Here is a 26506-nt window from a genome sequence, read left to right on the forward strand (position 1 = left end):
ATCTGCCTGGCCCGTCCTCTCCCGCGCGGGCGCTGCCGAGTCTGCCTGTGCCGGCTTGTCCCTCCCGCACGCCGAGAGGCCAGGGCGGGCGGCCGGGGGCGCGAGAGCAGGGTGGCCGGCACGCCTCACTGAGGTCAATGGGAAGAGCCAGACTTACAGGAAAGGGACTCAGGGTGTGAATTCACTTTGGGGAAATGAGCAGCGGAGCAGTGAGACCCGGGTCAGGGGCGGGCATCTTTCCCGCGGGCAGTGCGTCCGCGAGGCCCCTTCCTCCCGCTCGGCAGCCATCCGAGCTGGCTGGTTTCACTGTGGAGCAGCGACCCCCTAACGGCCTAAAGCAGTAACCGCTCAGCGCCTGGCCGTTTCTGTGGGCGCAGTCAGAAGTGCTTAGCTGGGTGGTTCTGGCTGGGGGCGGGGGTCTCCCATAAACTCAGAGTGGGGGTGTTGGCAGGGCAGCCGTCCCCGGGGCCCATGCTCAGGCTGGCGCTCCAGGGTGTGGGCGGGTGCCTCAGATCTCACCCCCGGGGCTTGCGGGTCCTCATGGCGTGGCAGCTGGCCTCCCAGAGTGAGCCAGTGTCACACCCAAGGCTCAGAAGTCACGGTCATTCCCGCAACACCTCAGGTCAGGCCTGTCTGTGCCGGAGGGAGAGCCAGAGGGTAAATCCCGGGGCAGGGTCACGGGGCGTCGTGGAGGCTGGACCACTCCATCCTTAGTGTAAAAAGTAGCATCTCACTGTTTAGTGTGCATTTGTGAGGCGAGGGTGATCATTTTATTTTCTTACCCATCTACGTATTTTTGAAACGTTAATGTTTTCTGCAGTAAGCCTGTATTACCTTGATAATGTGAAAAAAAAAGGCATTATTAAAACTCAGCCAGAGGTGGAATACTACTCGGCGATCAAAAGGAGTGCATTATCGCGGCCCAGGCCAACTTCACTCTCGAGAGCATTGCTTTGAGTGGAAAAAGCCTCACAGGCCGCCTACTGCGTGACCCCGTTTCTGCAGCAGCCTTGACATGATGGGATGGACCACAGAGGCGGAGAAGGGGCCGGTGGTGTCGGTGGGGTCGCTGGGCCAGAAGCAGGACTGTCTGTCATAGGTGGCCGGAGGCGACGGAGATATTCTAGATTTTGCCTGTGATGGCGGTTACAGAAATGCTACAAAACGGCGGACACCCCGCCCACATGTGGTGTCGGCCTCAGGTGCCCGGCCTTGACAGCGCGCTGAAGTCACACCCGGTGGCACCGGAGGGCGGACCTGGGGCTGTGGGTCCTTGGAACTTCCCGGGAATGTAGAATTTTGTCTATTTGGAAAGTCCAAAAAAAACCACCATGCCTCAACCCCAGGGCTCCTGCCCTTAGAAAAAGCATAAAAAGTCTTTGCGGGCAGGTTGTGGGTGGCGTTTGGGGCTTGCCTCTCGCCCTGGGGGTCCAGGCGTGTCCTTCTGGCCTCTCGCACCCTCCTGCTGCTGCCCCGGGAGGGCTCCTACCCTGCCTTGCTCGGGGCTCTCCACCCGGCCCGGGGCCCAGAGCCTTCAGTCGCCCCTTTCCTCTTCCAGGGGAGGGCAAGGAGGAGATCACCAAGGTGACCTTCGAAGAGCTGAGGCAGCAAGTGGCTTTGTTCGCTGCAGCGATGAGGAAAATGGGCGTGAAGAAGGGGGACCGCGTGGTCGGTGAGTGCGTGGGTCCGTGGGGTGGGGACGGGACGGAGGCCAATGTGTGGCTTGGAGTTGCTTCAGGGCAAAAAAAAAAAAAAAAAAAATTGACCAAGAAGCAAGATCACTGCAGAGGGGGCCCCCAAGTTCTGGCGGGACCTGGCTGAGGGGAGGGGTCCTGTGAGGCCCCCGCTGGCCCAGGGCCTGTCCCGGCAGCGGGAGAGTCTCCGCGCACAGCCTGAGCCGCAGGTTACAGCGCAACAGTAGTTTTGAGTAAAACATGGTTCTTTTTTTTTTTTTTTTTTTTAAGATTTATTTATTTTTATACAAGAAGTGGGGTACAGGCCAGAGGTGTGGGGGGTGAGAGGATTCGCCAGAGACAGAGCAGGGAGTAGGACAGGCAGACAGACCGAAATCCACTGCTGAGGGGAGCAGCGGGGAGTCAGGAGAGGTCTGCCGCGCCATGTGGGAATCTTCCTGCCTGGCTGGGGATCGAACCGGTGCTGCAGAGGCTGCGGACAGCTTCACAGCGCTGCGCTCAACCCGCTGCACCACCAGGGAGGCCCTAAAACATGGTTCTTAAACCCAAGCCCAACTCAGGAGACAGGGGTCCCCTCCCTGGCGGGGGAACCGCTGCCGCATCTCCCGGGAACCTACTGGCCGCCCCTGGCCTCCCCGAGGAATTTTCGCCCTGTGAGCTTCTCCGTTTGTGCTGACATGACTGCCGGCTGATTCCCGATCCCCAAAACCCGGCCGAGGGAGTGTCAGTGTCAGTGCCCGGCCAATTTCCCTGTGCACAGACCCCGGGTGGTCGCTGCTGGGGCGGAAAGACCGCTGCCCATGCGTCCCGCTCGAGGAGCGGAGCCCCGGAGAAGGCCCCGGCCTTCCTGACGCTGCCTGTGAGCTCTGTGTGGGCCGGGGCCCTCTGTGCTTTGTTGCCCGCGCCGTCCCGGAGCCCCGAGCAATCTCAAGAGCATCAGGGGTGAGCAGCAGGTACTGGTCCCTGGGTTGAGGACGGGTAGCTGGGGGCTCGCCCTGCAGGGGAGGGCGGTCCAGGCAGCAGAACCGCCCGGGGTAGGCCCTGGTGCGCCTGTGTTTGGCCTGGGTGTGCCTCCAGCGGGCGTCTGCAGATTGGGCAGGGACGCTCCCGATCATGTGTAAACCCCCTGAGAGGCCAGAACCGCGTCTCCCTGGGATATGGTAGCTGGGCGGGGTTGGGGGGGGCAGGGCCTGCCACATGGGGTGCCTAGGACTGGATCAGATAGAAAGGGCACCCCAAGTTGCCTCTGGTCCCTCCTGCGTGTTGAGGCTCTCAGGGCTCCCGGAGGTCTCTGCTCAAGCGCTCGCGGCTCCGAGGAGTCCGTCATGGCTCCCCTGCCCTGGGTTTGTTTTCCTTGCCTGCCTGAAATCAGGGGTGTGCGTGTGCTCTGCACGTGTGTGTGCATGTGTGTTTATTGAACAAGAGACCAGAGCTCCGGCTGGAGTCGTGGTTTTGGGGAGAACGAGAGGGGTGTGTTGGGACCCCTCTTGGCCATGCTTTCTTTGGGGGCGTCCTGAGCCTGTCACAATCAGCCTGGTACACAGGCCCCCTCTTTGCAGTGCCTCAGCTTGGACTGTGGCACATTTGGCCTGTTGGTGGTTATGGGGGTCAGGGGCCATGTGCCCTGGGATGAGCACCAGGGAATGATTCCACGTGAGGAATCAGCGGAGGGGTGTGGAGTGAGCGCTGTGCAGGGCTGCGGTCTGGCCAGCTCGGGCGTCACCCCCTGGCTGTCTGGGGTCTCCGCAGCCAGCTGTCCTGCTCCCCAGGCCGGGGCCCTGTTGAGACCTTGGGTTTATACTCAGAGCTTCATGGGTCTCAGCTCCGCATCCGGGCATGGGGGGGAGTCCTGGGGTGGGGCTGGGGGTGCAGGATCCCGGCCTCTTGGTACCCTGATGGCCTGAGAAGCAAACACCCACTCTTGTGGTCAAGTAGGCACCTGAGAGCAGCTGGGCCTGGTGGAGCAAAGAACAAGGCAGACAAAATATCAGCCCTCACATGGGAACCAGGCAATAAGCAGCCAGTTATGATGATGATTCTACGTGGGTGATAATTAAGGGGTGTTTGATGAGGGAGACGTCCAGTGTGCTTTGTGGGTGTTGAAGGGGGACCTGAGTTAGGATGGTGGCCTTGGAGAAGGTGTCTCTAGGAAAGTTCCATCTGAGTGAAGGCTGAAGGATGTGCCCACCGGTGTGGGGCAGGCTGGCGCGTGTGCAGGGGCTTCAGGCAGAGCAGAGCTTGTGCAAAGACCCCGAGGCGGGAAAGCTGAGATAACTGGAGATGTGAAACTGGGTCTGACGCCCCGTGGCTGAGGCCGAGTGGGCAGAGAAGAGGCTGGATCATGCCTTCCACAGGGCTGACGCTGGTCAGTGTGGAGAGTGGAGTGGACGGCGTGACGGCAGGAAGTGGACAGAAGGTGGTGGGTGACAGGCCATCTGATTGGGTGATACCCAGGCAGCTGGGGGAAGGTGGGGTGAGGCTGGCTGCACTCTGTGGGCACAGAGCCGGCCCCCCTTCCTGCCCCTTCCTCTGGAGGTACATTTTGAACTCTGAACCCAGAACCCAAGACTTTGTCCCTGTGTCCCTTTGGCAGGTTATTTGCCCAACAGCGCGCACGCCGTGGAGGCCATGCTGGCTGCAGCCAGCATCGGCGCCATCTGGAGCTCCACGTCCCCAGACTTCGGAGTGAATGTGAGTCCCGGTCCCACCTGTGGTGCCGCCCCGTGCCCGAGGGTGCCTGGGGGTCGCTGTACAGGGGGATCACCGGGGTCGGGCTCCGCCCACTGATGGGCTTGGGGATCAGAGGGGGCAGGTCCGGGCAGGCTGGAGGCAGACGGTGTCCCTGGCCGGGGGTGAGGACAGTGGAGGCGGGGAGCCCGAGGGACCTCGCTCTCTTCCTCCTGGCGCCCCTGCGGCGGTGTGCTCGCTGGCTGGCCGGGGCCGGGGCGCCTTCCGCTTTGGCTTCCTGACCGTGAGCGTGTCTAGATGCTGAGCCCCTGCGGGCGGCTTTCCAGATTGGTTCTGAGTGTCACCACAGACCTTCCCGAGAATCCCAGCATCCCGGCCGCCCTTTCTCATCCCCCGCTTTGGGGCTGTGCTTCCTGTGCTGTGTGGGAGAGGCCGGGCCACTTGGTCCACATAAACAGGGGGCCTCACGGGCCCAGGGTGCACACAGCTGCCCAGAGTGGCCCCTGCAGGGGAGGGACGCAGCAGCAGAGAGGACTCCCTGGCCAGGCCTTTCCTCTCCCTGAGCCTTGGGGAGGAGGAGGCACGCTCAGGAGCACAGGACAGCCCCCAGGAGGGACACAGGTGCCTCCGGCCCTGACACCCCGCCCCTCCCCCTGCCCACCCTGTGGCTTGCGTCCAGGCTGTCCAGTGCGCGGGGGCACGGGTGCCCGGCTCTGCTGCTGTGTGCCCTGAGTGAGCTTCGTGCCCTCTGGATGCAGAGTGGGGCAACAGGGAGGGAGGTGTGGAGGGGAAGGCTGGGCGTGTGGGAGGGCCGGCGAACAGCCCTGGCCGGTGGAGCCGGGCGTTCTGTGGGTGTCAGGCTGTCCCCAGCCTGAAGCTGGGCTTGAAGCTCTCATCTCTTGGCTGGCCTGGAAAGGTCAGGGTTTCAGATCTGTCCTGTTTCCCCGCCCCGTGGGGACGAGGAGCAAACAAGCTTCTCCCACTCAGGCCTGGAGAAGCTCAGGGGTTGGCCAGGCCAGTCCGAGCCCAGTGGGGTGAGGCTGGAGCCCTGCCAAGCCCAGGGCAGGGGGTTCAAGCGCCCCATGGGGCTCCTCATGGTTGCCCAGGTGGCCTCCGGGCCTGGGTGCTGGTGCTCTTGGCCCCTTGGCAGCTGCGTTGTGGAGTGGGGAGGAGGGCCTGGGGGCTGGGGACGGGCAGGGTGGCGGGGCCGTTTAGGCAGGCGGCCTCCCGCCCGAGTTTGGCTCTGGCTCTGCTGCTTCCTGGTCCGGTGACCTTGACCAAGGGCCTTGGGTCTGAGCACCCAACGGGGGCACTTATGAGGGCGGTGGTGTGAATCCTGCGGGGCCTGGGATACCCCTTCTACAACTTTGTGAACATTGCCTGTTGGGGGAGGCTGTTTTTTTTTAAAGATTTATTTATTTATACAAGAACCGGGGTACAGGCCAGATGTGCGGGAGGGTGAGAGGATTCACTGGAGACAGAGTGGGGAACAGAACAGGCAGACTGATGAAATACACTGCTGAGGGGAGCAGCGGGGAGACCGGAGAGGTCTGCCGCGCCATGTGGGTGTCTCTGCAGCCGGCAGGGATTGAACCGGCACTGCAGAAGCTGCGGACAGCACAGTGCTGCGCTCAACCGCCTGCGCCACCAGGGAGGCCCTGGGAGGAGGGGCTGTTTTGAATTACACTGGAACTTTCTAAGTTGTTCAAAGCCACTGGCCAGGTTGGTGGCATGTGGCCGGGGGCCTGGTCATGGCCCCCCAGGGCTGGAAGGACCCTGACTAAAGCTTTGGCAGAGAGGAGAGCTCCTGGGTTGGATTTCGGGTGTGGGGGTGTGTCGCAGCCACCAGGCGGGGGGTGGGGAGGGTGACGAAGGCCGTGTTGGGTGGCCTCTTCCTGCCACCCATGCCGGGGCTGCTGGTGGGGACTCCGCGCCCAGGCCTTCCCTCCCTGGCTTCAGGCCAGCCAGGGCTTCCTGGAGCCGTGGCTGTGCCTGGAGCTGCTTCTGTGCCAGGCGCGCTAGGGGGCAGGCTGGCTCCGCTCCGCATGCAGCGGCTGGTGCCGGGAGGGGAATCCGCAGGGGCGGCACTGGGCCTCCAGGGAGAGCCTGTCGGCCTGGAAGACAGCAGTGCCCACGCCTCCTTCCCAAGCACGGTACTCTGCCTGAGCTCGGGCCCAGGTGGGGGTGCAGGCGTGGGGGCCTCTGTCCTGCAGGCAGGTGGGCATGTGGCCCGTGGCATCGTCTCAGGGAGTGCGATCGGGCTGCTGGTGGATGTGTGAGCTGCTGGTGACCGTGCGGCTCCGTCTACAGCACCCACCCCCGCTGGGAAGCCCCGGGCCCGCCCAGGTGGACCCCAGCACCTGCCTGCGGGGACCTGGGCGGCCAGTGAGCCAGAGCCTCCACTGTAGGCCAGCTGGGGAGCAGGGAGCTCTCCCAAGGACTGCTGTGGGCCCAGCCCGGGACCCGAGTGTCGTGGTCCTTCTGAGTTTCGCACACCTGCTTAACTCCCAAGAGCACCCCTGCACCGTCAGGGCCCCCGCTCAGTGGCTGTGGCACGTGCGAGTCTGCAGCGGGCTGATCCGGGAGGGGCGGGCGGGACACCCCCTTCCTCGCCCTGCCCCTGCCATCTACTGGCCCAGCTCCCCGCCCCCAGCTGCCTGCGGGGCATGGCCAGGTGCTGGCGGGCTCTGCTCTTTGGTTCCCGCCTTCCTGCCTCACCAGGGCCTCGGTTCTGCTTTGTTCACCCCATTTGCTTCTTCCCTTTTGTTTCAACGTTTACTTTTGGTGGCTTTTCCAAGGACTCTGGGGGAGGCCAGCCTGAGAGCCGGGCCCTTGCCCCGCGCTGCATCCTGGGCTGCCCTGTGCGTGCCTGCATGGCTCACAGGACGTGCCCCCCGCCGGCTGTCACAGCCCCATGCTGGCCTTGGCCTCCTGCTTGGGGGTCGCTGGGCACCGTGTTCGGGTTGGAAGCAGCTGGGGGGTGTTGGCTTCTGCAGCCTGGGGCTGCTCAGAGATCTTGAGCCTCGGTGGCAGCCAGAGCTGCCCTGGTGTCGCTGAGACTCTCGTCTTCCCCTGCCAAGGCCCAGGCCTCTGCTTTGGAGACCCTCGTCCTCGTTGCCTCCTGTTCCGAGAGCACAGCGGAGCTGGTCTGGGAGATGCCTCCTCGGGGCACCCTCTGGGGCTGACAGTGGCCCCACCGAGGTCTGGGCTTGAGAAAGGCCGGAGGGGCCTGGGGGAGAAGAGCTGTCCCAGGCCAGGGACGGCTGTCACCCTGGAGCAGAGCAGGTGGGGGCGTGTGCCACAGCCACACCTGTCCTGCACCAGCTCCAGGAACAAGCTCAGCACCTGCGTGGCAGGTGCGTCCTCTTCCAGGAAAGAGGAGGCTGGGCGGGGCGGCAGGCTACGGGTCCTCATGGGCACCTGGGCGCGGCCAGCCTGTTCTGGACATGGGTTTGTTTACCTGTGTCCACGTTTGCAGGATACTTTGCTTGGCCGAAAGTGTCCTTCAGGGGACGGAAGGGCCTCTTAAGTGAAACCTAGAACAGAACTGAGGTGTGGAGGCTCCTTGGTGCTGCGGTCGTCTGAAGGCAAATCCTGCAGAGTGGGGTCTGGCCAGCACTGTGGGGTCTGGCCAGTGCCATGGGGACTGGCAGGCGCTGTGGGGTCTGGCTGGCGCTGTGGGGTCTGGCCGGCGCTGCGGATGGGCCTCCAGCACTCCTGGTCCATAAGCTGAGTCTGGTCTTGCAGTGTGTCTGGAAGTCCTGGTGTTTGATATTGGCACTGCAAGTGCTGACATCTCTGGGGGGCACGCCCCGCCCTCCTGGCCGGCATCGCGCCCACGGGGAGGGGTGCAGGCGCAGCGAAGGCACGACCCCACTGCGTGCCCATGGCTGGTGAAGGGCCCTGCCCGGCCCAGGCCCACCCTTCCTTCCGCCTCCAGGGTGTCCTGGACCGGTTTTCCCAGATCCAGCCAAAGCTCATCTTCTCGGTGGAGGCCGTGCAGTACAACGGCAAGGGGCACGGCCACCTGGACAAGCTGCTGCGGGTGGTGAAAGGTATGTGGGTGTGGGGACGAGCCCCAGAGACCGTGGGCCCTGCGAGCTGCGAGCTCCAGAAACCTCCGCGAGCCCTGTCCCGCGGCTGAATCACCTTTCATCCAGAAAAGCCGGCGGCCACGAGCACCCCGCCCCCCCAGTCCTGCAACCCGCTCTCCTCCCTCCAGGCCTCCCGGACCTGAGGAAGGTGGTGGTGATCCCTTACCTCGCCCCCAGAGAGAAGATAGACATTTCCAAGATCCCAAACAGGTAAGCGGGGCGCTTGCCCGGGGGAGCCTGCGCAGCCCCGCTGGGCCCCTCAGGTGCGTGGGAGGTTCCTGTGACCCCGTCACGTGCCGATCGGCCCCTGAGGAACCTGGAGCTGGGCCCCCGCCAGGGTGGATAGTGGCCACACAGCAGGACCCGTGGCCACACAGCTCGTCCTCTGGGTCTGTCAATAATGAACAGAAAACCGGAGCATCCAGGCCCACGTCACCCCACCGCCCCCCCCCCCCAGTGTGGGTGGCCGCTCTCCTCCTGGGCAGCCGAGGCCGTGGCCATGTGTGTGGAGACCCAGAGAGGCGGCCACCCTCTGGGCTTTCCATTTTCTAGAAGAGCAACAGAAATAATCACCATTTACTGCGATTTACAGGCCGTTTGGAGGGAAGGGTCTCTCAGTGTCAAGTGCCCAATCAGCCTGGGCTTCATGTAATGGCCCCGCGTGGCAGCGGGGGGGGGGGCACTAGCTGGCCACAGAGCCCCGCATGGACGGCTCCCAGGCACTCTGGCCAGGGGCTTTGTTGTCTGCAGCTGAGAGGAACTGTTCCAGGCGCCCTTTTTGAACCACCCTCATCTTGAAGGCCTCCCGGCCGTCCCGGCCCCCTCTGCGCCCAGCCCCGCCACAGGCCCGGTTTCATGTCCCCTTGGGGGAGGCAGTTCTGCTTGTGCGAGCAGCTGGACTTCCCCCTCTTTTTCTCCCCTTCACCCTGTGGCAGGCCAGGCCGGGGCTCCCGGTGGGTATGTCTGTGGCTGTTGAACAGAGAAGGCACCGCTCCCGGCTGGGCAGCAGCTGCCGCAGCTCTGTTTTTGCTCAGAAAGCAGAGCCGCTGGCGGGGCCCTGGGCGTGGACGCCGCGTGTTAGCCTTGGGTCGGGCTGGCAGACCCCTTAGGTGACGGCCCATAGGCGGCCTTCATTTGTCCCTGGGCAAATATTTGTCTCGAGCCGCTGCTCCCCCGGGGTTGGTGGATTTGGGACAACAGGAGGCGTTTACCTGCCCAGCCCCTTTCCTCGGCACATTTGGCTGTGGCGGCTGCAGTTTGGGGCCTCGGCCTGCTCGGTGCTGTGACCTTCCTGTGCTGGGAGAGCTCAGGGGCCTGCCCCGCGCCCTCCCCAGCCCTCCGGGGAAAGGGGAAGAATTCTGACCACGGGACTCCTGCTTCCCTTTGCAAACCGGGGCGCTGGCTGGAGGCACAGAGAGGCTGGCTCCACAGGCTCGGGGAGTCTGCAAGAGTCCTGAGGCCCCGGGTCTCTGGAGGGGCAAAGTGGCGGCCCCGTCCCTCCCTGGAGGTCGGGGCCTCCCCTGGTGGGCGTGGCGGGGAGCGGTGGCCGGGTCTGCCAGGTCTGACGGGTCTGACGGTGCAGGCAGCGCTCGGGAATGTCCGTGGCCCGTTTCTTATGTCTCCGCCCACAGCGTGTTTCTGGATGACTTTCTCGCCACCGGGATCGGGGAGCAGCCCCCGCAGCTGGAGTTTGAGCAGCTGCCCTTCAGCCACCCGCTCTTCATCATGTTCTCCTCGGGCACGACCGGGGCACCCAAGTGCATGGTGCACTCCGCTGGGGTAGGTCTGCCCACCGCGCTCCCGGGCCTTGAGATGGTGCAGGAGGACTCCTGGCCCTGAGATGCTGGGGTGCAGCCCTCCTCAAGTGGGGTGCGGGGGAGGTCTGGACCTGAGTCCACAGGGTGGCTGCAGCCCCGTCGGCGTTGAGATGTGCTGAGCTCTCCGTCACGCGCTTGGCCCGGCAAGGGGCTGACTGGCTCGCTGCGGGCAAGATCCCTTGGGGGGGACCACAGTGGAGATGGCCCCGCCAGCATTTGACAAAGAGCCAGACAGACTTGAGAGCAGGAGACGCAGCGCATTGCTCTCCCCAGGGCACCCTGATCCAGCACCTGAAGGAGCACATGCTGCACGGGGACATGGGCAGCGCCGACATCCTCCTGTACTACACCACGGTGAGTGGGTGAGCGGCGCCCGCTGGCCCTCGGGGAGTCTTCCTTCCTGCACAGGCAGATCCTGCCCCAGGGCCCTGGTGTCCCTCCCGCCTCGGGCCTGCTGTCACAGGCGTTTGCTGTACCTGACCTGTCCTATGGGCAGGCGCGGGAGGAGTCATGGGCCGCCCGTGGCTGGCTCTTACCTGCGCACGAGAAGGCGCCTCTGGCCAATCCAGACAGAAAAGGAATTTGTGGAGGCCTGGGGAGGGGTGCAGGAGGTGGGATCACGTGGGGGTGGTGCGGGCCCACGAGCCCAAGTGCCTCCCAAGGCTGGAGGAGGTGGGGAGACGACGTCCCCGAAGCTGTGGAGGGACGCGGCCTCGGCACCTCACCAGGTCTGGACCCAGGAAGCCCTGGACGGTGGGTCTGAGCTGACAGGCCGGGTGCGGGTGGTTGTTACAGCAGCTGTGGAGGACGTGCATGCAGGTGCCTGGCCAGTCCCTGGCCGGTGGGTCCAGCGTGGCCCCCAGCAGGGCCTGAGGCTGCACAGTGGGAGCAGCGTGGCCAGTGGAGGCTGCACCTTTGTGCCTCCCAGGGTGGTGAGTCCTGCTCCGATGCTCCCCTGTGGAAGGACGCGTAGCCGCCGACTCTGTGGGCACCTCGGGGGGCCAGGTGCAGGGCTGTTTGTCTCCCAGGCCTAGCACCCACAACCAGAGGCTCCCCCACCCGCCGCCCGACCTCCTGCTGGGCAATGTCACTGACTTGGGTGCTTTTGGGAGCCTTTTTGCGGTCGGCCGGCTCAGTGCAGCACCCCACGCGTGTGGCCATCTGTGCAGCGGGCACCCTATGCTCCTGCCACCCCTGTGAGGGCCAGGGAGACACTCCCAGCAACCTCAGTGACCTTGTATGTGCCATAAACCCCGCGCCCCCTCCACGGGGGGGAGCCTCTTGTGCTTGAAAGGGCGGCTTCGACCGCTGTGGGATCTTGGCAGGACGGCAAGGCTGAGTGAGGGGCTCGGGGCCGCCCAGCCTCGGCTGACGCGCCCTCCTCGGTCTGTTCCAGGTCGGCTGGATGATGTGGAACTGGATGGTGTCTGCCCTCGCCACGGGTGCGGCCTTGGTCCTATACGACGGCTCCCCACTGGTGCCGACCCCCAACGTGCTGTGGGACCTGGTGGACAGGATAGGGTAGGTGCCCGCAGCCCCACCACGCGGACCTGGTGCTATCTCCTGGAGCCTTGGGTTCTGGGCGTCTGCCTGGGGTGGGGCAGGTGCCAGAGTCATCAGGCCTGCGGGAAGGGACAGGAGAGGCTCCTGGGGGGGAGGTCTGAGGCCACAGGGCCTTGTGGAGGGAAGACGACCTTATGTGCTAACCCTGGGATCGCAGCGCAGGCCCTGGGGAGCCTGAGGCCAGCGAGCGTGTCTCAGCCAGGACGCTGGGGGAGCCAGGGCAGGCTCTGACGCGGCAGACCCGCTCGGGGACAGCACAGCCTTGCACGAGGGCCTCGCGGGCTTCCTCTCTCTCCCACCCTCTGGAGGGGAGAGCCTGCTGGCACCAGCTGTCCCCGCCCTGTTCCCCTCGAGTTCCCAGCCCATCCCTGTGCCTCCTGATGTGCCACGTACGCCTCGGGAGGGCTGCGGCCTGCCGTGCTGGTGACGGTCCTCTCTGGGCTGGAGGGCGCGGGAGCCCTTGGGGCGGAGGCAGGAGCAGTGGAGATGGGAGTGGGACGCCTCCTGGCACCCCCACCCCAGACCCGTGGTCAGGTAGGAACCGGCAGAGGAACATCCTACCAGGGCCCTTCTGCCGGCCAAGTCACCCCACCACCGTCCCTCCGGGGTCACTGCTGCCCTCTGCTGTCCCGGGGTGGGGGTGCCGGGGCCGCGGCTCTGGGCGGAGTCAGCACCTGGGCCTTTTACTCCCCACTGGTTGGAATCCCTTCCCGGTGGGGGAACAGAAGGAGCCGCTCACTGATGGCCTTGGTCTTGGCCTTGGCGTCCGCTGTTTCCCCAGAGCCCCCGGCCGGGCCCAGCGCAGACCCTGGCACTTGGCTCGGGCTGTCGCCAGGGCTTCTCTCCTGATGAGACTGAAAGGTGGGTGGGGTCCCGGCATGGGGGTGCTGCAGATCTTCATCCGCAATGCCAGCCGGGCCCCGGGTGGGGACACAGCGTGCGTGCGTGTGTGTGTGTGTGTGTGTGTGAAGAACATGGAGAGTGTGTCACTGGGCCTTCATGCTGATGAAATTGAGGGATGAAGAGCTGCGGGGAACCCAGCTGTGTGTGTCCATTAGATGAGAGAGTGGGAGAGCGTGGGCATCTGTCCATGTACCTGACCTGTGTGTGCCCGTGAGTGTGTGCAGGTGGGTGTGTGCCCGTGGGTGTGTGCAGGTGGGTATGGGCTCTTGTGTGTGTTTTCACAGCCCTGGCTCGGTGCAGCTGGTGAGCACGTACTGAGCATCTGCCTCCTGGCGCCCCGCGTGGCTGCAGAGTAGGGGGTGGCTTGGCAGCCTTGCAGGGCGGGCGGGGTGCTCAGACATCCGTTGTGGCCACAGCAGGAGTTACGGCGTTGGCCGAAGTGACTTCGCCCTCCTGAAATGAAGTGGCGCTCGGGGGGTGGTCCCAGACGCCCAGGTGAACAGCTGCCTGGCATCGGTGGGGCGGGCACAGCCCTCAGCATCCAGTGCTGTGCGTCCACATTTTAGATTGGAAACTCGAGAGCGATGTCTCTGTTGCTGTCAGTCGGCTCACCGGCTGACGGGGAGTCTATTTTGAAGGCGCGGGCAAAGTTCTTGTAAAAGATGAATTTTCTTCTGCATGCACCCCCCCCCCCCATCGGTATTATTTGAAACTCTTGTTGTTTTCTCAGCCTCTAGTGTTTGGGTTTTCAGTTTTACGGAGGGATAATTGACATAGAACGTGTGTAAGTTTAAGCTCACGGCGTGTTGGTTTGTTACACTCACCGCAGAGCTCGTCCTTCAAAGCCAGCGTCACCCACACCCCCACGTCTGGCCAGGGCTGCAGAGTGGCCGCCGAGGTGGAGCCTGTCCTGGGGGTGGCACTGGGGCCGAGGCTAAGGAGACCAGAAAGGAGGCGCTGTCGTCTGGGTGGGGTCCCCTCGGAGGACTGGGAGCACAGCTTCTGGACCCGAGGCGGCGTGTCTGGGGAGTTGGAAGGACCCCCGTGTGGGAGGCTGATGGAGCCTGATGGGGGGGCCGGCACCCTGGGAATCCAGGTGGGCTGGGGGGCGGGTTTTTTTCTGAGTGAAACGTGATGCCCTTAGAGCCTTCGGATGGGAGTCACGGGCTCTGGTTCTTGGTTGTCACAGCCCAGTCTGGTTCCCTCTTGGGGAATAAACCGTGGTGGAGAGGGCAGAAGTGGGGGGCTGGGGCCTCGGGCTGTGCAGCCCTGTGGGCGGGGGTGGCTGTGGAGATGTCCATGTAGGGCCGGGGCGGGGTGGCCGGGTGAGGCGGCCGGGGGTGATGCCGCGCTGGGTGGGGCGCTGGGGCCTCTCCAGGCTGAGCCTCATTCTTTGTGTCGTGGTTCCCAAGGGTATTTGCTAAAAATACCCGCAGAGCCCCCACCCACACCAGAAGGCACTTCATGAACGAATGTTTTTAAACCGTCTTATGCAAGCCCTGGAGCTTGACAGGCGACGGTGCCGTTTTTAGACGCGCAGGACTGGGGTGCTGCTCCGTCTTCCCGCCCGGTCACAGCGGAGGTCACAGTTACCCCCGTGACGCACACGCTCCTGAGACCAGAGGGCCACCGGTTTTGGGGGGGCAGCAGGGGGTGAGCAGGACAGAATCTGTGTGGCTGGGGGTGACGGAGGACAGTACTGCGTGCCCCCCTCAGGTTCACACCCCCATCCTTGGAGCTGGACTTTGAGCCTGTGCACCATGCAGGGTGGGGGACGGTGGGAGAGCCCGTGCATTTCCTGCTCCCCACGGCGCCTGCTCCTGAATCAGCCTCTCCCGGGCACCGCTGGGAGGGCCCAGGCTGCGGGGCAGGTGACCGGGAGCCCTGAGAGGGTGAAGGCACAGGAGGGGCCGCACGGCAGCTTGGAGGGGTCCTGCCCCAGGCCGCCCTGCTTTTCGCATCAGACGAGGACGCTCCGCAGCGGCAAGGGCGTGAGGCTTTGTGGCGGGTCCGTCTCCGGTGGGGAAGGTAGCGCTTACCTGTCGGCGGCCGGGGGAGGACGTGGGATGTGGGAGCAGGCGCTCTCTGAAGTCACGCTGACCAGACTGTGGGGGCCGGGGGGGTTGGGGACATGCTGGACGTCTGAAAAGGGAAGAGCCGCCTTTTCTGATTTCTGCAGGGAAGGGAGGGCGCGCTTGGGGGAGGCGCCGGCGCGAGTCCCCGACCCCCGCCTCCACCCTGCGGGAGGTGGACCCCGGGTAGACCTGCCGGGGCCTTGATGGCACAGCTCCCTCGGGCCCCAAGCACGGCGGCTGGGAGGGGGGTGGGGGACGGCGCCAGGCACACTGCTCGTGAACATGGTGGGGGCCGCTCTCATTCACCCCAGAAAAATGGTGGGGCTTGGACTCGCACGTGGTCAGAAGGGCTCGCTGACTTGAGACGCGTGGCCCTGAGGTGTCTGCTCCCCCCCCGCCCCCCGCAGCATCACCATCCTGGGGACCGGTGCCAAGTGGCTGTCCGTGCTGGAGGAGAAGAACCTGAAGCCAGGTGAGGCCCCCCAGAAGTCAGGTCTGCCCGGGCGCCCTTCTGCACAGAGCAGCCCAGGCTTACGACTCGCATGACGCCCCTGGTTCTCCGCAGCGGAAACCCACAGCCTCCAGACGCTCCACACGATCCTGTCCACCGGCTCCCCGCTGAAGGCGCAGAGCTACGAGTACGTGTACACCTGCGTCAAGAGCAGCGTGCTCCTGGGCTCCATCTCAGGTGCGCTCCCCGCGCGCCCCGGGGCTCCTGGGTGCCTGGGCAGGGGGCGCGGGCAGGGCTGAGGCGCCGCGCAGTGGCCCGTGCACTGCCAGGGCGCGTGCGGACTGCCCGCCGGCCTGGGCTCCGCTCCGTATTCGCGGCGGCGCCTTCCAGAAGGTGGCGGGGGACGCTGCTCACGCCGTCCGGCCCGCGGCCCCATGCGTGTGTCCACCCCTCCCAGCAGTTGTCAGTTAACTGCTAAAAGCAGCTCATCTGGCGGATTCTGCTGCCTTTATTTCACGAAGGAGATAAAAACGAGGCTCAGGAGTGAGTGAAGAAAGCAGACGGTGGGATGATGAGGTGCGGTCGCGGGGAAAGACCACAGGAAGGCACGGCTGGCGTCTGCGCCGCCCCGGTGTCCGAGCCCAGGTTTGGGGTGTGCCTCCTTCACCCCTCACCCTCCTCCTGGGGGCTGGCCGCCACCCAGCGTGCCTGCTGCCTGTGGAGGCGCACCTGTGCCGACACCCCGAGCCCTCCTGGCTGGTCACTGGCCCCAGGCGGCGCCGCAGGGGCCTCTGTGAGGGCGAAGCCTCGTTTTCCTTGACGCTGCGGCTTGGGTGTCAGCGTGGCCGCCGGGGGCTGTTCCTTTAGTCCGTCCTCCAGCGGGAAGATTCAGTCAAAACAGTAAATCCCCCAGAGACCGGGAGCTTCGCCCAGTTCCCAGCTGCTTCCCATTTCTCCCTGCAGGGAAGCCGCACCGCCTGGCAGTGTTTCGGTGTCGGTCTGGAGAAGGGAGAGCAGGTGTCCTTGGGGTGGTCTGTGTTTGCTAGTGGCCGCGCGCCTCGGCCTCCCGGATCTTGAGGCCCTTCTGCGCTTCCTGCAGGTGGCACGGACATCATCTCCTGCTTCATGGGCCAGAACGTGTCCATCCCCGTGTACAAGGGCGAGATCCAGGCCCGGAACCTGGGCATGGCTGTGGAGGCCTGGAACGAGGAAGGTGATGCTGCACTAACCATTTTCTCTGTGTGACGGGGTGTGAGGGGCCTGGACGGGCTCGCCCTGTGGCTGCTGGGGAAATGGTCCCCAGAGCCACCTTGTCCGAGAGGGGCCCGTCCTGCTGGCCGGCCGGTGTCCCTGAGGCCTGCTGACACCCTCCAACTCCCGCCTCTGCCCCGTGGCTCCCCTGAGAGCTGTGACTCGCAGCCTGGGTCTCCCCGGTGGCCAAGCTCGGGGGTGCCCTGACCTTGGTGGAGGCTTCCTGGGGAGCTGCTTCAGTCTGTGGGGGTGTTGGCTAAACCAGACACACCCCTCAGCTCAGGCTGGGCATGTGGGGCATGTGCAGGGTTCATGGCTTCGGACCCTTCGCCCGCCGCTGCCTTTCCCGTCACCTGACAGAGCAAGTGGGGAGGTTGCGCCAGCCTGAAGTTTTGGGGGGACGTGGGAAAGATGATAGAAGTGGGGCCAGGGCCTCTGCCCCCAGTTCAGGGAGACGTTGCCAACACCTTCCTGGAAACTGGCTCTTAGCTCCCCGAGCCGCCTTTCTCTCTTGCTGCCCAGCGCCATGTGCTCGTAACACTTTCCTTCCCATTTCCCTGGGGCTCGGTCCCTGCTGCATTTTGGGGTGCAGGAGGGGATGTGTGGAGAGTTGTCTATGTGGCTTCTGTCTCAGGCTCATCTGGGGTGAAATGAACGGGCTGAGGCGAGGGGAACTGGCAGAACCGGGGTCTCCTCAGGGGCGGGGATGTCAGTGTTTGTGATGTAATCCTGCCGCCTCTGCGTGGAAGGGCTGGGCCAGGGGGACCCCACTCTCCCGGCCTCCGCCCGCCGCCCTGGCCTGTACCGGGCTGGCCTGGAAAGGGAGTCTCCCTAGCAGGGCGGGGGCCCCTCAGCACCGCTTGTTTTAGAAAGCAGGAGAAGCTAATGGGGGTGAAATTACCGGGGCTCGTGATCCGGGGATCTCTCTCCTGGGAGGAATAGGCCAGGCGAGGTGCTTGGCACCAGTATCTTGTAACAGAAAACAAATTGAGAGCAGAACAGGTGCACGTGTCCAGGGGATAAAGTGTCCCAGTCACCCTGGGAGAATGACAGGTGGTGAAAGCGGGGGGCAGGGCCCCCATGTCAGGCTGGCAGACAGCCAAAGGCTGGAAGCACCCAAGTGACAAGGTGCATCGTCCAGAGTGCGTGGGGGACAAGCATCGCATTCGAGAGAGGTTGGGGGGTTGGAGGGGAGACACTGGGCTGGAAGCTCGGCTTTCGGGGTGCCAAGGAGTTGGGCATGTGGGTGTGGGTCAGCTCTGCCCTTTGTGTGTGTCTGAAATACTGGAGAATGAAGAACCTGAAAGGGGGAGAGAAACGAAGGGAGGGGGAGAGCGAAGCAAGCCATGCTTTGTGCTCAGTCTCCCCCTTTCTTCCCACCAGGGCAGGCAGTGTGGGGCGAGAGCGGTGAGCTGGTGTGCACCAGGCCGCTTCCCTGCCAGCCCACGCACTTCTGGAACGACGAGAACGGCAGCAAGTACCGGAAGGCATATTTCTCCAGGTTCCCGGGTAGGCAAGGATGCAGAGGAAGCTGCCCCGTCCCTGGCCTGGGCCTATTGTGTCTGGTTCTGTGTCCCCCTTTCTGGCCCTGCCCCCCAAGCCCCCGAGCTGCTCACAGCTCCTTCCTCGGGTGGGGCGAGCATGCGGGTCCCGCCGCCTGCGGCCCTCTGGGAAAGTGTCCTCTGGGGGGAGTGCAGTCCTTACCCCTGTGCCCAGAGCCCGGCCCCCTGCTGCTGGGAGCGGGGCCCTGTCAGGGAGAGGTGGCGTGTGCAGGGGGCCTGGCATGAGTTTTTCCGCCTGTCACACAGCTCGTCCGGCTCCTGCAGAGGTGGGAGTGGGGTGCATCTGTGGTGGGGGCTCTGCAGAACCTACGCCGGCGGCTCATCGGCGGGTGCCTCTCCAGGCAGGGAGCCTTTCCAGCTCCGATTCCTGCCTCCCTCGTAGCTAATTTCATAAGCAGCCTCGAGTTATTGCTGCCTCAGAATTCATGATTTAGCAAACCTTCTGTTCCACGGTTATTTATACTAAGTACTGGCTTTCTGTGGCCTCTAGAAAGGTAATCTGGTTTTGCACAAGCCACAGGGGAGGGATTTGCTGTACGCACGCCTGTTTCTTGGGTGTTTGCACGTCCTTTGAGTTTCCCGGGAGGCCCCACCCCCGGATGAGGCCTGGCCTCCATTTGAGACCTGCTGCATGTCAGCCCCACACTGGGCCCTGCCAGGCAGACGGCGGCAGAACAGAGAGCATGCAGAGAGAGGAGTGTTACTCTGTGACCTGAGGGAGAGACAGCAGCCCTGCCCTCAGGGAGGCCAGGAGGGTCACAGCCCCAGCTGGAGGATCCGTGTAAGAAGCGATGTTTCTTCATCTGCAGTGCCACTCTTTGAAAATCGTCTTTTCTGTTTCTTTTTGTTATATACTCAAGATTTCCCGTGATTAATTTCAGAATAAATATTACTTTATTTTGGAAGCCCTTAGTTGAAAAACAAATACTTTGCTACCTGACCTATTTCCACTTTTGCCTTGGCTGCCAGGAAACTCCAAGCCGAGAGCATTGCTTGTGGCAGCAGTGCTCTGCTGCCCTTCTCTTTCCAGAGTGCGGTCTAGTTCACTGATTTCATAGGCGCTTCCTGCAGTGCTATCTGGGAGTGAGCGGGAGATAGGATTACATTTGGAAAGACAAAGGCAGATAAGAGAATGGTATCAGATATTCAAAAAAAAGGGGGGATCTGAGCTACTGGTCACGGACAGAGTGAACTCAGGTGAGATGTTTCGTGAGGGCCCAGCCTGGCGAGAGTCCTGGTCTGTGTGAGGAACGGCTTGATGAAGGAGAAGCAGGACAGCCAAGGGCTTTCTGCCTCGGGCAGCGACCGGCAGCATCACCTTGAAATTCAGACCTGGTGGAATGTCAGCAGTCACGGCGGGTGCAGGCAGGGCACCCCAGAAATCATTAAGTGAAGAACAGCGGTTTTCAAGCGTGTATACTGTTCCCTTGTGTAAATGTTTGAAGGGAGATGCTCGTGTAAAATTTGTGGAGACACGCGCGGGAGGGTGTCCAAGGCTGGGATTCTGCGCCCTTTGACTTTTTGACTTTTTATTACTTTTAAAAAATCTAGTAAAAGTGCAGAAAGAAATGGAAAACAGACCCTAGAATGATTTTGATCGTTCTGATGCTTCGCAATCAATGCTGTCGGCCGAGTTTCCCCGGGCCCGGCTCCACCCCGCCCTGCGCCCGGGCCTCGCCTTGCCCTGCGCCCCCTCCCGCTGCGGCGCGGCCGGGCAGCTCTGGTGACCCCCCGCCCCCCCCCCCCGCAGGTGTCTGGGCGCACGGCGACTACTGCAGGATCAACCCCCAGACGGGCGGCGTCGTCATGCTGGGCCGCAGGTGAGGGGCCTGCGGGCCGCCGGCCCTGGGCCCCAGGCGCGGGGGGGTCCTGCGCCCTGGCACTGCTCAGTGTCCCCGCGGGAGCCTTCGCGGTGGGGCGGGATGGGGGGCGTGGGGGGGGGATGGGGGGCGCGGGCGGGTGTCGGTGTGTGGGTGACCGTCTGTCTCCCCAGCGACGGCACGCTCAACCCCAACGGAGTGCGCTTCGGCAGCTCGGAGATCTACAACATCGGTGGGTGCCCCGGGGCCCAGCCCCCCCAGCCCCCCCAGCCCCCCCGCCGGGGAGGTGCCCCCGGAGCCCGCGCCGGCCTTCCCGAGGCCGCGCCCTGGGTGCGGGGGACCCCGGCCGGCAGGCCCTTCCTCCGGAGCGTGCCCTTTTTTTGGGGGTGGGATGTTTCCCGCGGCCATTGAGTTTCTAAGGACGCGGGGTGAGCTGGCCGCACCCCGCCTTGCTTGAGGGGGCGGCCGCCCCCGGCCCCGCCCCCGCCCCTTTGGGGTCCGCGCGGCCGTCGGGGCTCGGACAGGGAGGGCGCGCCGGCCCCTGGGGCTTCGGGCGCCCCCCGGCCGGGCCCCGGCGCGTGCCCGGGGGTCGTGCGCCCCGCCCGGCCGCGCCCGCCTGACGCCCGCCCGCGCGCGCCCGCAGTGGAGGCCTTCGAGGAGGTGCGGGACAGCCTGTGCGTGCCGCAGCACAGCCGCGACGGCGAGGAGCGCGTCGTCCTCTTCCTCAAGATGGCGGCCGGCCACGCCTTCGGGCCCGAGCTGGTGCGCGGCATCCGCGACGCCATCCGCCGGGGGCTGTCGGCGCGGCACGTGCCCAGCCTCATCCTGGAGACCCAGGGCATCCCGGTAGGGCGCCCCCCGGCCCCCCGGCCCCCTGCCCCCCCCGTTCTCCGTGTCCCCCCCCCCGTCCCCGTCCCCCCTGGTCCCCGGCCCCCCCCATTCTCCGTCCCCCCCCGTCCCCGCCTTCGGGAACTAGGGTCCGCCCAGTGAGATAAAACACAGCCAAGTAATAAAATCAAACATCCGGAGGCGCCCCCGCCTCCCGCGGCCCCTGGGGCCCGCCCCCGGGTGTCAGTCCAGGAGCGCCGAGCCTGTGGTCCGGGGCGGCCCAGGCGTGGCCCGAAGTGCCGGCGACCGCTCCGTCTGCGGGGGGGGGCCTGCCTGGCGGGGTGTGCGGGGCGGGGGCCTGCAGCGACCCTCCGCGTCTCTGCCCGCAGTACACCCTCAACGGCAAGAAGGTGGAGGTGGCCGTGAAGCAGATCATCGCCGGGAAGGCCGTGGAGCACCGCGGGGCCTTCTCCAACCCCGAGGCCCTGGATCTGTACCGGAACCTCCCGGAGCTGCAGGGCTTCTGATGCGGCGCCCGCGTCTCCACCGTCCCTTGTCTGTTCGAGAACTTACTCAGCGGGATCCCGACCACCGGCGCGCTTTGGGGTGTGTGAGGGGTGCTGTGACGGTGGTGTCTGGGCCGGGCCGGCCACATCCCTCGCTCCTGCGGACCCAGCGGGCTCCGGTGAGAGCTCGGCCTGCAGAGGGCTCGGCTCCCGCCCCGCCCCGTCTGCGCTGGTGCGGCGCAGGGCCCTGGCCCTCTCCCCTCGGGCGGCTGTGCGCTGTGGCGCATCTGTGTGACCTTGCCCGACCTTGACCGCTGCCCCGCCCCGCTGACCACTCCTGCGTAGTCTGCGTGTCATGGACACATCGTACAGCTCCTGGGAGAAGTGGGCATCACGCCCAACCAGACGGCCCCCCGGGGGCACAAGGAAGCCCCCCCCCAGACCGAGCGACTTCAGCTTTAAAAGGATCTGGTTCAGGGAATTTGAATGTCGCTGTCTGGTGGGCGGGTGTCTGTCCACCCGTGGGGTGGTGCTGCTTTCAGGGATGTGGGTGAGCCCCTTGGCCGTGTGCCCAGGTGGAGATGGCCGAGGATCTTCTGGTGACAGCTGCCCGGCCTCGGGGGACGGGGCCTCGCTGGGCTCCCTGCCCCGGCTGCTGGGACCCTCGGCTTCCTCCGACGGGCCTCCGCTCGGCAGGGCTGAGGTGGGAGCGGCTGCACGTGCTTCTCAGCTCCGCCTGCAAAGAAGGACCTGCGTCCTCATGTTCACTTTTGTGTATTTCTAACCTGAGCGCAGATGAAAAGCCTTTCTGAATTTTTTCTTCTGGATTATAAAAAGATGCTGCGAGGAACTTGATGCAATAAACAAACATGTACGAGTGTGCGCGGCCTGGTGACGTGCTGTGTGTTCTCGGGGGGCCGGGATGCTGCGGCCGCGGTTGTGGCCACGGCCAGCTGTGCCCGGGAGGAGTGGTTGGCAGACATCGTAGGGGCGTTTCCTGAGCCCCAAGTATCTGGCAGCAGTGCCCAGTGACCCAACGGCCGCCAGCGCCTCTCGGGCAGGTGCGGGTGCCCATGGCTCGGCCGGCTGCTGGGCGGTGGGCTGAGGTCCACACGGCGCTGTCACTGCCGCGTCTGCCGCGGGTCGGGTGGCGGGAAGCCACAGCAAGCCGTTCCCCAGGCGGGCAGTGCGGTGCCCAGCTCTGGTGTGTCCTGCGCTGGGAGGCCCCCTGCCCCTTGTGTCCGGGCAGGAGGGAGGTGGGAGTGGCGCGAAGCTGCCCCTCCGAGTCCCCTTTGTAGCAGCAAAACGGTGGCTTCTCTGGCCAGTCTCTCGGTGTACACCGGCCCGTGCCGCCTCCTGCTCGTGGCCACCCCGGACTGCGGTTAGTCTCTTCCTGCTGCTGTCGCAAAGCACCAGATTGACCGGGGGGCAGCGTGAAACCTGGGCTGAGTCAGGCGCCAGCGGCTGAGCTCCATCCGCCCGGCCCCTTCCAGTGCCTTGAGGCGGCCGGTCCTGGCTGGCCAGGCCCCTGCCTCCTTCCTCAGCATCGCACTCTCGGCCCCTCTTCCTCCGTCGAGGGTCGCTGTGACCGCACTGGCCCCGCGAAATAGCCGGGCGACTCCCCTCTTCCCAGCCACCACTGCAGGCCCAGGCCCACCTGTGGCCTCCCCTCACCCCCGCCCCAGTCTCAGGTCTCGGGGGTGGCGCGGGCACCCTGGGGTGGTGAGCCGCTTTGCAGGCGGTCGGGGTCCAGTGGAAAGAAGGGGCTGCGGATGTGCTGGTGCGGCCCCGAGCTGGAGGTCCCGGCAGGTGGGACCCCGGCCACCTCTGTCCTGGCCTTCACCCAGTGGCCGGCCTGCGTGCCCCTCAGGCTCTCAGGTCAGCCTGCGGCCCCAGCCTCCGCTCCTGCCCGGGGCTGGACCCCTCCCGCCACTGTGCCCGAGGGGTGGGGGGCCCCGCGTGTCCTTCAGCTCCAGCGGGAAGTCCAGGCAGGCGGAGCCGCCGTCCTCATCGGCGCCGCACTGGACGGCTTCACTAGCGAGAGGCAGATGGTGGGGGCGGCAGCCGCGTCCCCAGGGCCCCTGTGCGGTGCGCTGTGGCCGGAGCATGAAAAGCTGCTGCCGCTGCCTGTTCCCCTGTGCGCCGGTCGGGGGTCACACAGGCCTTTCCTCTCCGGCCAGCTCCTGTGTCCTTCCAGCTCCCGCCAGGCGCCCCGCCAGCAGCTTCAGAAAGCGCCAGACCGTGGGGCTCCTGCTCCCGGCCCTGCCCCCCGCCGCCTGCAGGCCTCTGAGCAGCTGCTCCTCTGGGCGGCTCCCACCCCAGCAACTTGCTGGAGCCTGAGGCCCGTCCACTGCCGTCCCCTGACTCTGGGCTCCGGCTTTCCAAGGGAAAAAGTCACACAGAGATGAATGGGGGCCACGTTGTAGTCACAGGGCACCAGCTAAGCTGCTGAAACGATCACCCCCAAATCTGGCTGCAGCATCCTCCTCCAGCAGCGGCGTCGGGGCCCCGGCAGTGAGAGACTCGGGGCAGCGGGGCGAGTCCAGACGGGCCAGCTTGGGTGGGGTCCCGTCTCGAGGTCAGGGTCCCAGCTCCCCGCCCCTCTCTCCTCGGGCTGTGACTCCAGGCCCGGTTCTGGGCCGTCAAGCCGATCGACCCCCCAAGGAGTGCCGGTGGCCCAGCCCGCTGGGAGAAGGCCTCGTTTCAGGACAGAATTACAGAACTGCCGGGAAGTTTCCAAATGGAATTCAGAAGAAGAGAGGCGTTATTCTGGCACTGCCTGCTGGTGTGTCAGAGCACAGGTGGGACTGACCCCCGGACACTGGCGCAAGACCCGGGTTCTGGCAGTTGGCGGCCGTGCACAGGCCGGCGCTCCCTAGGGCTGCCCGGCATCTCCAGGGAGGGCCCCCTCGGGCGTGGCAGTTACGGGGGTGTGCCTGACCCTCCTTTTGAACCGTGGGCTGGTGACAGGCTTGGGCTTCGGGCGGGACAGAGGTGGCCGCAGGAGCTGGCCGGCTCCGGGAAGGCCACGGAGCTCTGGCTCACTCCGGGGGAGCCACCCCTCGTTTGGCGCCACACCCCATGCTCACGGCGGCATCGTTCACCGTCCCCAGGACACGCAAACAACCCAAGCGTCCGCCAGCGATGACGGGGATGGTGGGGTGTGTGTGGGCAGTGGGCTCCGCTGGGCACCAGAAGGGCAGCCCGCTCTTGGCGACAACTCGGGCAGACCTTGTGGGCGTGAGGACACGCGACACAAGGCAGGCAGAGAGGGCGGGTGTGTTTATATGTGTAAACACACCAAACGTGTCGCAACAGAGGATAACGTGGCCCAGGGGCTGAGGGGGTGGGGAGCTGGGGGGATGTCGTCTAAGGGGACAAACGTGCCTCTGGAAGATGAATACGTCCCGGGCGGGAGAGCACACATAGTGACTATCGTCAACAGGCTGTGTTAGAGACTTCAAAGTTGCTAAGAGACTAGGTCCTAATGTTCTCATCGCAGAAAAGGAATAATTACGCGACTTGTCAGAAATGTGAGCTGAGCCTGTGTGATCGCATCGCAGGATGGAAGTGCACCTGAGGGCACGTGATGTCATGTGTAAATTACACCGGGCTGCCTGGAGGTGACCACACGGCAGGAGCCACATGCCCGGTGGGGAGGCCCCTTAGTCCTCGCGGCCCTGGGGGGCCTCGGGGACAGGAGTGCCCATTTCAGCTGCACCTGAACCCCTGACCCGTGGAGGCCCTGGGGTGGAATAACCGTTGATTTGTTTTGTCCTGGTCAGTTCCGGGGACATGTGGGCCACGGTGAGCAGGACCGGGCTCCTTGAATGTAGCCGGCCGGGAACAGCAGGCGTCTGCTCTGCCTGAGGCCACAGCCCCTGGCGGGAACCCTGGCTCAGAACTTGACTGTTGGGGGTCAGGTCCTGGCTGGACCCAGCGGGTCCCACTAGGTGAGTTCTCTGGCCTCAGCTGTCCCATCTGTCAAATGGGAGGCAGGATGACAAGGGGAGCAGATGACTCAAACGAGCAGCCAGGGCTTCAAGCCCCGGCTCCGGGTGCATCTGGCTGGCTCCCACCACTGTTGTTTTAGTTCTTGGATCCAAATTAAGCTTTTGGGAGCTGTCACTACTTCTCTTGAATTCGCCTGATCAAGTCGGTGGACAGATGACCTCCTGGCCCCCGGGACACGATGCTCAGGGCTTCTCGGCATCCACATGTCGAACCTCAGGCAGCCCTGCGAGCTGGGGGCACCGACCCCATTCAGGGAGCAGGCAAGTGGAGATGTGAGTCTCCCCCCTGCTGTGCAGACGCTCCCCTGCCCAGACTTAGGGGCTAACCTGGGAGCAAAGGGTCCCCCACATGACTGATAGGAACTTCGCGTCCCTGGGAGACTGGGAGTCCATGGGAGAAATTCACTTTGGTCATTGAAAAATAAAGTCTGATTTCAGTGGGCCCAGGCCGGCTCGTGGCCCAGCAGGGGAGAAGCCGCCTCGGAACAGACCCCTGCGGGCTGTGGGCTGACAGAAGCCCCAGAGACGCTGGCTCATTTGATCCTCTGGTCTCGTGGACAAGAGGCTCTTCTGACGTCTGTTTCGGTGGAATGGAAGTGTGACACCAGTTAACTTGCCTGAGGCCGTGCAGTAGTGGGGGGACAGAACTGAGGTAGCCCTGGGCTGTCCCGCTGTAGCCCCAAGAGACCCAGCGCTGCCCCTGCGTCCCTGCACAGCCACTGCCCGGTGGGCTCTCCTGGGAGCACAGCGGTGCCTCTGCGGGACACTCTGTGGCCCCCTCTGGAGTGGGGTCCCAGCCGTGGCCATGCTCACACACCACTGGTGGGACTGGGCCTGCAAGGCTTGGCAGGAGGGAGGGGACGGTGTCCTCCCCAGGGGGTGGGGGCTGCGGCGCAGGGCGCGGGCATTGGGCAGCTGCGCTCCTGTGGGCTGGTGTGACTGCCCGGGGCCCTGCGCCCTGACAGCTGGCCCAGGTGTCCGCGCCTAAGGCGCCAGGGTGGCTCCCCGTCAGTCTGGGCAGTCGGGGCTGTGGTTCCCGAGGGTGGTCTGTCCAGCTGCCTTTCTGCAACGGATGGGGACCCTGGGCTGCAGAGGCTGGAGCTGTCTGTCTGGGCCTCAGGCTGGCCCCTGTTGCCCCTTCATGGCTTCGCCACCTGGTGCTAATTGATAGTGGCCATGGCTCTGGCACTTTCCATGTGCAGACGAGTGGCCTAGAAGGGAGGCGTCTTCAATATCCTCAC

General features: G+C 64.7%; 1 protein-coding gene across 2 annotated transcripts in view; it reads left to right on the top strand.

Annotated features, from left to right (window-relative positions):
* AACS (acetoacetyl-CoA synthetase) overlaps positions 1-22140 on the top strand; it is a 32417-nt gene extending 10277 nt beyond the window's left edge. Inside the window, exons 4-18 of one of the 2 annotated variants that reach the window (XM_037511324.2) lie at positions 1559-1672; positions 4288-4385; positions 8323-8437; positions 8605-8686; positions 10108-10255; positions 10567-10647; positions 11690-11814; positions 15242-15306; positions 15400-15522; positions 16385-16498; positions 17920-18045; positions 19849-19918; positions 20092-20150; positions 20562-20764; positions 21136-21323. In XM_037511324.2, the coding sequence (XP_037367221.1) occupies positions 1559-1672; positions 4288-4385; positions 8323-8437; positions 8605-8686; positions 10108-10255; positions 10567-10647; positions 11690-11814; positions 15242-15306; positions 15400-15522; positions 16385-16498; positions 17920-18045; positions 19849-19918; positions 20092-20150; positions 20562-20764; positions 21136-21273 (1661 nt within the window). In that variant the 3' untranslated portion in view covers positions 21274-21323. Of the gene's footprint in view, positions 1-1558; positions 1673-4287; positions 4386-8322; positions 8438-8604; positions 8687-10107; positions 10256-10566; positions 10648-11689; positions 11815-15241; positions 15307-15399; positions 15523-16384; positions 16499-17919; positions 18046-19848; positions 19919-20091; positions 20151-20561; positions 20765-21135 lie in introns of both variants that reach the window. The other variant, XM_037511325.2, reaches the window with a different exon arrangement.
* Positions 22141-26506: the final 4366 nt, after the last annotated feature.

This window comes from Talpa occidentalis, unplaced genomic scaffold, assembly GCF_014898055.3.
Source record: "Talpa occidentalis isolate TD23 unplaced genomic scaffold, MPIMG_talOcc4v2.1 talOcc4.14, whole genome shotgun sequence".
In the NCBI taxonomy this organism is placed as follows: domain Eukaryota; kingdom Metazoa; phylum Chordata; class Mammalia; order Eulipotyphla; family Talpidae; genus Talpa; species Talpa occidentalis.